The 12735-nt window shown below is 34.6% G+C and overlaps 2 protein-coding genes across 2 annotated transcripts; both read right to left on the reverse strand.

Moving 5' to 3' along the window:
• Window positions 1-658: 658 nt before the first annotated feature.
• LOC101499058 (uncharacterized) lies at window positions 659-4193 on the reverse strand. The gene is made up of 4 exons (XM_027331398.2): window positions 2506-4193; window positions 2308-2430; window positions 2003-2139; window positions 659-1170 (listed from the first exon to the last, which is right to left on the reverse strand). Exons 1-4 carry the CDS (start codon window positions 4171-4173, stop codon window positions 933-935), a joined length of 2166 nt encoding a protein of 721 aa, XP_027187199.2. The 5' UTR covers window positions 4174-4193; the 3' UTR covers window positions 659-932.
• Window positions 4191-11008, reverse strand: LOC140918620 (uncharacterized). Its single transcript, XM_073367294.1, has 7 exons — window positions 10367-11008; window positions 9542-9736; window positions 9287-9409; window positions 8799-8836; window positions 8548-8716; window positions 4386-7466; window positions 4191-4310 (listed from the first exon to the last, which is right to left on the reverse strand). The coding sequence occupies exons 1-7, from the start codon at window positions 10445-10447 to the stop codon at window positions 4191-4193; spliced, it is 3807 nt and encodes a 1268-aa protein (XP_073223395.1). The 5' UTR covers window positions 10448-11008.
• Window positions 11009-12735: the final 1727 nt, after the last annotated feature.

The following is a 12735-nucleotide window of genomic DNA, read 5'->3' on the forward strand; positions in this document are numbered from 1 at the left end:
GGCTTGTAGTTCAACTATTTAGTTTGGCAAGGCCCACTAATGATCAATATTTCCCTCTTAGCAATTGCCCAGTTCGTAGGATATTTCAGGTGATCGATTGAATGATTAGTTCTTCCAAAGATGCTAATGAATTTAAATCTCTCTCTTTTCTTTTGCGACAATTATGTTTTTTTTTGTGAGGCACAATTGTGTATTTTTTATTTCATATATGAATAGTTTATAACGTATTAGGTGCTTTGGATCAGGACAATGCAGGCCCGCATTTGCTTGTTGTAAAACCCCGGCCATTACCGTTACCGGCGATGCTACCTCATGACCTTCTCGCCCCCTCTTTTCCACCGTTTGGAAATCTGACGAGTTTTTACTTTCTGTGGGATTCGAGTCCGGTACCTAGAGGATAAGTACCGGGCTCGAATCCCACGGAAGGCAAAAACTCGCTATTTCCAACAGAGTGGTTAGGGGGCGAGAAGGTCGTGAGGTAGCATCGCCGGTAACGGTAATGGCTGGGGTGTTACACTTGTTCTCCTTTGTTAGTGTAGAGTGGACGGTCACTTGGCACTGTGGAAGAGACATGTATGTTTTGCATCTTACTGTTGTTGATAATAGCATCAGTTATAAAATTCCAAAACATGAAAGTTTAATGTTTGAAAATTGAAACTGTGTAATAGGTCCACTCATGGAGGAATACCAAAGAATAGTGTACATAAAAGTCCTAGTATTGACCGCAAGACAATTCACAGTATCACTTTCTGTGTTAATTTCTACCTTCAAAATTTCTGATATTTACAATGACCATTATGGTTTCTTTATTACTTTCCGAATTTCTTTTCAATGTATACTATACCTTCTATAACAGATTGAAAACTCTGGCACTTCAAATTCGTGATAGATGGAACCTGAGATTGTCAGCATAAAAAATGATGGTCGTAGTTCTATGAGAGCCATCCTTTTTTGCTCTTAGCCACCTTGAGCTTCATTACAAGTTCTTCACGCTCAGATTCTACCTCTGCATATTTAAGGCTCATGTGGAAGTAGCGATCCTGAATATCTCTTAACTCTTCCTCTAGCATTGATTTTGTACGTTCAAACTTTTCTTTTGTCACTACTTCTTCTTCAGCCATTGATTTTACTGGGCCTTCTGCCTGGTTGTTTCGGCCTTGAGGTGACAATCTGCAGTATAATAATACAAGGAATATTATTGCACAAATGACTTAATAGAACAATAAGGCATGACCTAAAACCAAAGGCATAATACAGATGACTTAAACAGGCTATTTCCTTATGTTTCAAATTCCAGCAATCCTGATTTATAGTTCGACCTAAAGCAAAGTATAATACGGATATACCTTGCTGTTTTAAAATTTGCTTCCAAGTTAGAAGAAGAGTAACAACTTCTTTGAACAATGTACCTATCTTCTGGAGAGAATAAAATGCAAGCCTCGCCAGCAAGTGAAAACCAGATGTTAAATTTTTATTTTAATATTATTGTGCTTACAATCAATTGTACTCTTAAAATGGGCTAATGTTATGATCTATTTGATGATAGTTAGACCTATTAATATTGTGATCAATTTGTAATAGGCTTAGGACACTAAATTTTGGTCCAAGTGCATAACAATGTAGGCCATAATTTCTAGGCTCATAATTTGAGATGCCTAGGGTTGAATTTTTATAAATACAAGGCTTGATCTCCTTTATCAAGAAACAAGACATTATTTGGTAGACAGGTCTTGGACATCAGGGGAAGAATGAGAACACCAATACATCATTGTTCTTCTTTTTTCCACTTTTAATTACTTCACTTTTTTTTTCTCTTTATTGCGTCAACAACTAAAATAACCATTTTTGTTCAGTTGTTTATTTTTTATTGTTGATGCTGTTGCAAAGTTCAAAATAAATAAAAAAGCTCCAAACAAACAGCAGAGACAGAATAAGGAATCATACAAACATACTAAAATATTTTCGTTTTTACTAGAATGGGTGCATAATGTTTTTCTCCGACCTGTTAAGTTGAACTTCATATATGTTCTTCGCTTCTTCTGACTTTTCTAGTTCAGTCGCAAGCAATTGAGTCTTCGATACTGGTTCTAATTCAACCGTATGAACATTGTCATCAAGAAGTCCATGTTCACTTTCCACCTATGAACAAAAAGGAGATATGAAACAAAAACATTTAATTTCCAATGAGATTACAATTATTTGATATTATTATTTTGGGTCAGCACAATTGAAGCCACAAACCAGAATATACTTTGTAACATTTGAAAATTAGGTAAAATACAATAAGACAAATTCAAAATATATCACCTCATTCTGATGTTTGCTGCTGTAATAAGGGTCATGTTGATCTTTCAGGATTTCTCTGTCATTCTTTAATGACGACTTTTTTCTATTACTGCGAACTTGATTGGTATTCTTAACCATAGAATTCTGATAAATCAAAGAAAGAAAATTATCAGTTGTGTCTTCACAATGATATGTAATTAATGAAAAAGAGACACTTACTTTTGAAGCCTTCTGATCATCGTGAACAGTTTTCCTGTTTAACTTCGAAACTTGATTTCGCTTTTGTTCCTTAAACAGTTTCAATTCTTCTTCAAAGGCCTGAGCTTTTCTCTGAAATTCAGCCTTTTCCTGTTCAAGTTGTTGTATGGTCTGTTGAAGCTGGCTATTTATTCTTTTGATGTTATTGAGCTCAGTATCATGATGAGCACATCTTGTTTCTCTTGCCTTCAAGTCGTTCTCCAACTGCATAATCCTTTCTTCAATGGATGCTCTAGTTCTCTTGCAGTGCTCCAATTCTGATGCAGCCGTCTCCAATCTTGATACCTTTTGTTCCAATGATGTATTCTCTGCCTTCAGATCTTCACATAGATCAGATGTCAAGCATAATGAGGCTTCCAGTCGTTCTTTCTCAGTATTGGAAGCGTTGAGCTCACTTTTTAGAGCCATTATCTCATTTTCAGATTGACGTGTCTGCTGCAACTGAACCTTTAAATTTCCGGATTCATCCAGGTATTTATGTCTTTCATATTCAGTGACTGTAAGTTTTGACTCAAGGGCATTTATAGTGCTTTTGAATTTCAGTTCTCTTGATTTGTAGTCCTCCACCAGTTTTGCCAATTTTTCATGTTCAGCTATCTGCATTTCCATTTTAGTTTTGAAATCAGCAAGCTCAGTTGTTTGCTCTTTCAACTTTTGTTCATATTGAGTCTGCATCGTATTGACCTCAGTCTTAAACAAAATCACTTTAGATTGAGCTTCTCCAAAAGCATATTCCAGTTTGTCTTTTTCAGCACGTAATTCAGATACTTCAAGCAAAGCATTGGAAGCTATTCTCTCTTTTTCATCATAGGCTGCTGAAAATTTCAGGCTGAGGTTCTCTATTTCTAGTTTAAGGTTCTGAATGTCTACCATCTTCTCCATTTGCAACTCATTCAATAAGTTTTGACCCTGCGCCATATGTTTTTTATTCTCATCCAAAATACCATCCATATCTGAAGTTAAATCCTTCTCTTTTAATGCAATATCTTCCAGCATTAGAGAAAATTTCTTTTCTAGGAATCCCACTCTTCCACAGCAATCAGCAAACCTTTCACTTGATTCCCTCAACCTGGCTCCCATAAGGGAGCAATTGTCCTCTAACTCCAACTTCTGCTGCCTCAAATATCCATTTAGATTCTCAAATGAATTGCACTCGTCTTCAGGATTTTCAATGGTAATTTGTAGCTGCTGATTTTCTCCTCTGAGATATTCAGATTCTTCTTGTGCTTCTGACCAATGAAATTGTGTCGCCTTTAGTTTTTGTTTCAAATCTTCTATGGAAGAATCCATCTCATACTGCATCTCCATAATCTTCTCTCGGAGCCTTGCAGCTTGATTTCTATCATTCTCTAGCTCTGATAATTGGGACTCTTGTTCGTTTGTCAAATCTCTCACTTCATCTTCTAAAGCAGAAACACGCATTGACAGCTGTCCATTTTCATGTTCTATATCTGATATGTGGAGCATCATTTCATGCGTTCTTTCTTTTATCCTGTCATCCATGTGTTCCTCTAGTTGACTTTTCTCTTGTTCAAGATGATAAACCTTGGCTTTCAACTTGCTCAGGAGCTTCTTTAGAACCCCAATCTCCTTTTCTTTACTTGATGTGTCAGCCTCATCGCTATCCATATCAGATGTTTTATTAGTTAGATGAGTTTGCTGCTGTAATAAGGGTCATGTTGATCTTTCAGGATTTCTCTGTCATTCTTTAATGACGACTTTTTTCTATTACTGCGAACTTGATTGGTATTCTTAACCATAGAATTCTGATAAATCAAAGAAAGAAAATTATCAGTTGTGTCTTCACAATGATATGTAATTAATGAAAAAGAGACACTTACTTTTGAAGCCTTCTGATCATCGTGAACAGTTTTCCTGTTTAACTTCGAAACTTGATTTCGCTTTTGTTCCTTAAACAGTTTCAATTCTTCTTCAAAGGCCTGAGCTTTTCTCTGAAATTCAGCCTTTTCCTGTTCAAGTTGTTGTATGGTCTGTTGAAGCTGGCTATTTATTCTTTTGATGTTATTGAGCTCAGTATCATGATGAGCACATCTTGTTTCTCTTGCCTTCAAGTCGTTCTCCAACTGCATAATCCTTTCTTCAATGGATGCTCTAGTTCTCTTGCAGTGCTCCAATTCTGATGCAGCCGTCTCCAATCTTGATACCTTTTGTTCCAATGATGTATTCTCTGCCTTCAGATCTTCACATAGATCAGATGTCAAGCATAATGAGGCTTCCAGTCGTTCTTTCTCAGTATTGGAAGCGTTGAGCTCACTTTTTAGAGCCATTATCTCATTTTCAGATTGACGTGTCTGCTGCAACTGAACCTTTAAATTTCCGGATTCATCCAGGTATTTATGTCTTTCATATTCAGTGACTGTAAGTTTTGACTCAAGGGCATTTATAGTGCTTTTGAATTTCAGTTCTCTTGATTTGTAGTCCTCCACCAGTTTTGCCAATTTTTCATGTTCAGCTATCTGCATTTCCATTTTAGTTTTGAAATCAGCAAGCTCAGTTGTTTGCTCTTTCAACTTTTGTTCATATTGAGTCTGCATCGTATTGACCTCAGTCTTAAACAAAATCACTTTAGATTGAGCTTCTCCAAAAGCATATTCCAGTTTGTCTTTTTCAGCACGTAATTCAGATACTTCAAGCAAAGCATTGGAAGCTATTCTCTCTTTTTCATCATAGGCTGCTGAAAGTTTCAGGCTGAGGTTCTCTATTTCTAGTTTAAGGTTCTGAATGTCTACCATCTTCTCCATTTGCAACTCATTCAATAAGTTTTGACCCTGCGCCATATGTTTTTTATTCTCATCCAAAATACCATCCATATCTGAAGTTAAATCCTTCTCTTTTAATGCAATATCTTCCAGCATTAGAGAAAATTTCTTTTCTAGGAATCCCACTCTTCCACAGCAATCAGCAAATCTTTCACTTGATGCCCTCAACCTGGCTCCCATAAGGGAGCAGTTGTCCTCTAACTCCAACTTTTGCTGCCTTAAATATCCATTTAGCTTCTCAAATGAATTGCACTCGTCTTCAAGATTTTCAATGGTAATTTGTAGCTGCTGATTTTCTCCTCTGAGATATTCAGATTCTTCTTGTGCTTCTGACCAATGAAATTGTGTCGCCTTTAGTTTTTGTTTCAAATCTTCTATGGAAGAATCCATCTCATACTGCATCTCCATAATCTTCTCTCGGAGCCTTGCAGCTTGATTTCTATCATTCTCTAGCTCTGATAATTGGGACTCTTGTTCGTTTGTCAAATCTCTCACTTCATCTTCTAAAGCAGAAACACGCATTGACAGCTGTCCATTTTCATGTTCTATATCTGATATGTGGAGCATCATTTCATGCGTTCTTTCTTTTATCCTGTCATCCATGTGTTCCTCTAGTTGACTTTTCTCTTGTTCAAGATGATAAACCTTGGCTTTCAACTTGCTCAGGAGCTTCTTTAGAACCCCAATCTCCTTTTCTTTACTTGATGTGTCAGCCTCATCGCTATCCATATCAGATGTTTTATTAGTTAGATGATTATTCAGATCATTGATTCTCACATCTACTAGTGGTGATTTGGAAGTCTCGAGCTCTCGAATTGAATTATGACTATTATTACTAATCGTCTCAGCGTTTTTCTCCTGGAGCATGTCTTCTGAATGAAATATTCGAAATAAATTGCTGCTGACTTCAGATTCAGAGCTAGAAAAAGATTGATCTTTGAGCATGTTTGACAAAAGTTCTTCGGATGCACTTCCATCTTTTGAAGCTGTCTTTGCTTCTTTTAGCTTGAATAAAAGCTCAAGGTTTTCATTTGTCAGCTCAGTACAGTCCATCTCAAGTTCCTCAACTTTCTCTTTCAGTACTTCGATTTGTTTCAAAAGATCTGCATCACCTACATTTCTGGACACAGTCTCCACATTACAGGTTTCTGGGACAGATTCAAACAACCTTGCTTTCAAACTTGAAATTTCTTCCTCTTTAGCAGATAACTTGCTTTCATATTCCCTTTCAATATCTGGAAGTGTTTTGTTGTTTGGAATCTTTGCATGTTCAATGTCTTGAATCGTATCCTCCAATGCCTCTTCCAGTTCTTGCACCTTAGCCAGCAGGGTTTTCTTTGATTCCTCTAACTGTTCTATTTGTTGTTTAAAGACCCTGTTTCCTTCTTCACTTAGCTGGAAAGATTTCTCGAGAGTACTGAGTTTTGAGGGTAATGATGAAAGGTTTTCTATCTCAAGTTTCTGCTGTTCTATGGTCTGTTCCAGCTCTTGGAGAACAGAAACAAGTTCAACATTTGCTTCTTGGCTCTTCTTTAGTTGCAAAGACAAGTTGGCAGTGGATTCTTTTTGAAACTTTAATTCATCTTTTATAGCGTTTTCAATTTCTGGAATGCATTCACCTTGAGATATTGAATCTTCCAAAGTTTTCTGTCTTGCTATGGTATGTCCTGATGACAATGTTAACTGCTCAATTTCTTTTTTAAAACTATCACGCTCTACATATGCTGCTGAAAGGTCCATTTCCAGACCTGCCAGCTTTTGGGATTGATCTGAGAATTCTGTCTTCAACATCTCCAAGTCACCCATTAGCTTTCTGGCATTCATCTCCCACATCTTTGCTTCTGCCCGTAGCTCTTCACTTGTGTCTTCTGCAGCTTCAAGACTCTTATTAGAAGCATTGGTCATCTTAGAAGATGATGCACCAATGTCTTGCATATTTTGGGAATTGAATGATGAATGATTCGACTGAGAAGAGTTATTAACAGGGCAATCATAATGAGATACACTTTTCTGGGAACTGGTTGAATCTTGTCTTCCTGTCGGGCTTCCATCACTGATGCATGGAGAGAAATTTCCCCTTCCAGTGGAATCCTCAGCTGAGTTATAGCTGCAATTTGATACAGATCCAGAAAGACTTGCTGTCTGCAGCCAAGATACAACGTGTTATAAATTGATCAAGACAGAGACAGTGAATTATGTCTCAACTCGAACATGGACAAAAGCAAGCTGATAGTTCTGCATAAAGAAATCCTTTTGTTTCCTAGACCCTGATTGAAGACAGCAATGAATGACTTTAAGTACCCAAAGAATGAAATGCAGTTACCATCTCCGCGTAAAATTCTTCAAAAAAGAAAGTAATGTTTGCACACATAAAAGGGTACGGGTGTTAATAAATGAATGCAATCAAACATAAAAATCTAAAAAACCAATTTGAAAAATTGATAACAGAGAGAAATGATAACCGAATAATAAATTGAATTTTATTAATTGAACTGAATCTGTTTTCTGATTTATACTTGTATAAAACATTCAGAAATAACCATAGATAAATATCTATCAAAAGTAAAATGAGCTAAAATGTACTAAATTTTTTCTTGATACATTCATAATTTTCATTTTTTAAATCATGTTTCAAAATTAACATATTGCTTAAAAGTACTACTATGTATTCTGCCGTAGTAAACATGATAAACTCAAGTTCCTGTACCAAAAACAAGTACTACTACTAGTTGTGATGTGATATTGCATGAGTTTTCTCTTAGAGATTGAGATGAGACATTTGATATTTTAAACAAATTTTTAATATTTAATTTTTTTTGTAGAAGAAATTTAGAGTGAAGGGATGGTGCTCCGATTCAACTAGTTGTAATAAATTTGTTTTAGAACCCATCGGTTTCAACCACCAAATAACTTTGCTTATGGGTTGAGAAGATGCGGGTTAAAATTGGAATTGGGGGATATGAGGTGATGTGTTTTGTGCAAAGTTTTCTTCATAAAAACCTAATGAGTGCTTTCTCGTATACCAGGAGCCCTAAATCTAAACAAACTATCGAACTTGAGAGTTATTTGAATCTTCATAGCTAATCCCGATTGTCGATTGTAGATTCATCAGTTATCTAGTTATAAGCACAAATAATAATTATTTACCAATAATGCATGCATAGGGATTTAGAACCATATATGCAACAGAACACTGATGAGAGGGAAACTGTAGAAATTTTACCCTAGTTTCAACTTCTCCAGGGGATAAGGTAGAGTCCCCATCATCAACAGAGGAAGATTCAACACTCTGTACATATGAACAATCAGATCCATTTGACTTGACAATCACTTCATGATTATTTTCATTTATAGCCTTCAAATGGGACTTTGTTTCGCTTGATTCTTGATCTCTGAAAATTTGTTGGAGATCAATTTTTAATAGAATAATAGACATTATAATTATATTATACAAGACTACACTTCAATACAAACCTGGGTTTTGTTTTTGGTGCAAGGCACTGCACTGTTACCTGCAAAATGCATAACCACTGAATTTCCATCTCTAAGTTCAATGACATTTTGATGCAATAGCTCTCCTACCTAAATACATATGTGTCTACTTATCTACCTTGACTATGCACATAATACTATTCTCTTACATTACTATATATCCAAGAGCACTTTGTTAAGTTAAATGGCAATGTCACACCAGCATAATTCTTAAGTAAAGGAAATATGGGAAGAAAACCAATATTCTATATATCTTTTAGCATAAATCTTTTATTCTTCATTTCAATTTTAGCAAGCATATATATTCCAGATTTCCTTTGTTAAATTTTTCCTCAATTTGAAAGAAAGCAACTTGGAATCAAATCCAAAATGATTACTTGTCTAGGAATCACAAAAGAAAATGCCTTCTCAGTTTTCATTTTCTGCAGTTAAGTCAAGAATAAAATATAGCTTTAAGTAGTCTGACTCACATTCAAAATTGTCCCATGGTTGCACTTATTTAGCGGGATTGAAAGTGGAACAGCAGCATCTGAACTCACATAACTGGTCATACTAACTGTGGCCTCTCCCAGAATGCCAGATCTTAATGATCCCTGTTAAACGGTATTACTATTCTTCATTTGATAATCCAAAGAGAGTAGTTTCAAACTGATAAATCTAACAGAAAACAAGGTGTGCAATGCATAACAGTCAAAGAAGCAGCAATAATGATAGTAGTACCATACCATAGCAACAATAAGCTTGAGACAATCATCAGTTTCCTTGGACGAATTATCTCTTGAAACCCATATAGATTCTGAAAAAGTATCAGACCACTGACAACTTCCATTACGCACTGCCACTTTGCTTGACTTAGCAATTGTTTTACCATTTTCTACAGAAACAACAGAAACAAACAGCTTGTCCCACCCCTTAGGTACCTGGTAACATTAGAATTAGCATCTGTTATTTACACATTTTTGTGGCTTCACGGAATTTCATTTCAATCATGAAAGCATTTGAATTGTACAAATCTAAAAGAAAAATTAAAAAAAAAAGCTTATGCATCAAATCTTTAATCATTTTAACACTCTACCTAAGTAATTTTATGATTTGGTTCTGTTCTATCACTTTTTTAATCAGAAACCACTTTGTGACAGAACATGCAATAAGCATTGTCCTGCACTCGTCAAAACAGAAACCACAATGCTAAAGCAGCTATTCATAACATAATACCACAATCCTAACTAACCTTTGATTTCATAAAAAATTCAAACTCATTACCACTCAATGTAACTCAACGTTTTTCTTTTCTAATTTCCAAATTAGAATTGCGTTTCATATGCAATAAATTTCTATCGTAACATAACAGTGTTTGTTATTTTCAAAATAGGATCAAAGATATTCAGTTAAATAAACGAAATATCAATCATCATCAGTTATCACCAAACAACAATTCGAAGACACAAAAATTAGAAACGTAATTAGTTACATTGATCAATCAACCTAAACCGAAACATAAAGAAGAACAAGACGAAATTGAAACCGAAAAGGTGAAATTAAGAAGGAACCTGAAGTGCCTTAAGATGAGAAATTCTGAACTCAATTCTGTCTCCTGATTTTGGAGACCTGTGCTTGTGAAGCTTAAACATTCTCCTTCTCTTTAGAAACTTCCACTTCACAGTGTTAATTCTCTGTGTATATCAATGTGCGTTTTGCTGAGGCCTGTTCGTTCTCGATCACATTCATGATTTTCATCGTCTTCTCCGCAACCACCATCACCAACTGATGAAGAGAGAGAGAGAGATAGAGAGAGAGTTAGCTAAGTGGTCATTGTTGCGAAGGGTGTTGTTATTTTATTGTTCCTTCAAAACTATCGTGGGACGTATTTGCGGGAGAGAGAGAGAGAGAGAAACAGAAAGAAGCGCGAGAAAGTTAACAAAACACTGTGTTATGCAGTTACAATTCTGAACCATCTGATTAGATCGACGATCAATATCGTTTCACATAGTAAAATTCATAGTGTGATTTGAACAAAATCAACGGATGAGATGAATTACTGCATAGTAGCATAATTGTATTGTGTGCGGAGAATGCAGTGTGGTTGGTTTTAGTGGAAGAGTGAAATAGAAAACAGAAAGAAACAGCTACGACTCGTTCCTTCCTTTATTTTTTTGGTACAGTTTTTCTTGTAAGCGAACGATTCTATTTGCTGACGTGGCGCTTGGTGGTTGGCCAAGAACTTAAAAGTTGTTACTTCACAATGGGAGCGGTTGCAGCTTATTACTAACTGCAACTACCAACTCAGAAGCAATGCGTACAGTAGCAAACAAAAATGAACAACCTGTTTCCAAATGATGATGGGGTAGAATAATTTGATATTCATGATTCGACGCTCAATTAAAAAAGAAAAAGAATATTTCTTTCTGTCAAAAAAATATTAAAAGAAAAATATGTACATATATGAATATTAATCCAAAAATAGGATATCTAAAAGACTACAAGAATAGACCATGAAAGAGACTTTGCCTAGACCGCATCACGATTTCTTATGTGGTAGTTTTTTTTATTTTTTGTTTTAGTAAATAATATTGCAACAATTAATAGGAATTATGGTGGAATCATAAAATCAAGTACTCTTTATTTACTGTTAATGTAAAATTGATTTATACTAATAATATGTAATCTTTTTTTTTCTATATTTTAACACATTTAAAAATAATGTTCAAATAATAAATTTTCGTAAAAATGTATCATAGAGCGAACTCACTATTTGATAAATTGAGATTGATATTTGAGAAAAGATATTTGGTGTCACGAATATGATCTACGAATAACACAACTCTTAATATTTTGACTGTGTTCCGTACGGACAGCTTTGCAGTTTCCTCTTGGTTGAGAAAGGATATATAATGTAAATGCTGGCAGTGTCGTATTCAATTTGCGTCTGATTCGTAAATTGTTAAATGTTGAATAAAGTAATATACTATTGTGTTAATATCAATTTAAATATAGTAATTAAGATGTTATCATAGGTAGCTCTTCATTTATGTAAGTTTTGTCTTTTCGGGTTTGTTTTGGGGTCACATCGGTTGGATCTAAGGTTAATCACCAACCGATCATATATATGTGATAGCTGCTGTTAGTAAGAAAAGAATGTCCCCATTCTCTTTCCATCAAAACACGTTATTATTATGGTTATTAATTATTATTAATACAAGATGAACTTAATGTCTCTATAGCCATATTTATGTGGTGTACATTGGTTAGTTTGGACAGGGTACTTACCCGTTAATCATCACCAACATTCTCCAATGGTCAATAATAGAAGACTTTTGTATCTCCTAATTTCAGTATACTATATATTATGCCAACCTAATTCAGTTAATTGCTTTGTACTCTTGCTTTGCTCATTTGCCTGTGAGCTAAGCAAATGAACAGGACTTTGCCGAAAATGAAGTGAAACCAAAGTTAGTGGATGAATGATCTTTGAGTCTCCTCTATTGTTTAAAATTTAACTGTCTCATCAAATTTATATAACCCTCGTGTAATTTAGTGGAGGTTAATTTATATTTTAATTAATAAAAGAGAATATAATAAGAAGTATGTATTAAAAAGTTTGTTATTAATATTGTTGAAGTTAGAAAATTAAATTTTGTACTCTTCAATACTTTTCAATGTATAAAAAAAGTCTAATTTTATTTCTCATTTCAATGTAAAAAGCTGTTTGAAAATTTTATCTCTTCACCAATATTTTCGATATGTAAATTTTTTTTTTTCAAATATTCAGTACACAAATTAAAATTACCAAAAATATTATTTTAAAAAAATTAGTAGGTAAATTTTTTTATTTAGATTATCAAAAAGATTTCCGATTTTTTAAAAGTTAAAATTTTCGGTAATATTAATTTGTATACCGAAAATTTCGTTGATGAAATTT

The sequence above is a fragment of the Cicer arietinum genome, chromosome 4, assembly GCF_000331145.2.
Source record: "Cicer arietinum cultivar CDC Frontier isolate Library 1 chromosome 4, Cicar.CDCFrontier_v2.0, whole genome shotgun sequence".
In the NCBI taxonomy this organism is placed as follows: domain Eukaryota; kingdom Viridiplantae; phylum Streptophyta; class Magnoliopsida; order Fabales; family Fabaceae; genus Cicer; species Cicer arietinum.

Coding starts and splice junctions, on each gene's coding strand:
- LOC101499058 (XM_027331398.2), bottom strand. CDS start 4,173: ATGGATAGCGATGAGGCTGACACATCAAGTAAAGAAAAGGAGATTGGG. Junction 2,140..2,307: donor GCAGCAAACATCAGAATGAG/GTGATATATTTT, acceptor TTTTGTTCATAG/GTGGAAAGTGAACATGGACT. Junction 1,171..2,002: donor TATGAAGTTCAACTTAACAG/GTCGGAGAAAAA, acceptor ATTATACTGCAG/ATTGTCACCTCAAGGCCGAA.
- LOC140918620 (XM_073367294.1), bottom strand. CDS start 10,447: ATGTTTAAGCTTCACAAGCACAGGTCTCCAAAATCAGGAGACAGAATT. Junction 9,737..10,366: donor CTCATCTTAAGGCACTTCAG/GTTCCTTCTTAA, acceptor TAATGTTACCAG/GTACCTAAGGGGTGGGACAA. Junction 8,717..8,798: donor GCACCAAAAACAAAACCCAG/GTTTGTATTGAA, acceptor ACAAATTTTCAG/AGATCAAGAATCAAGCGAAA.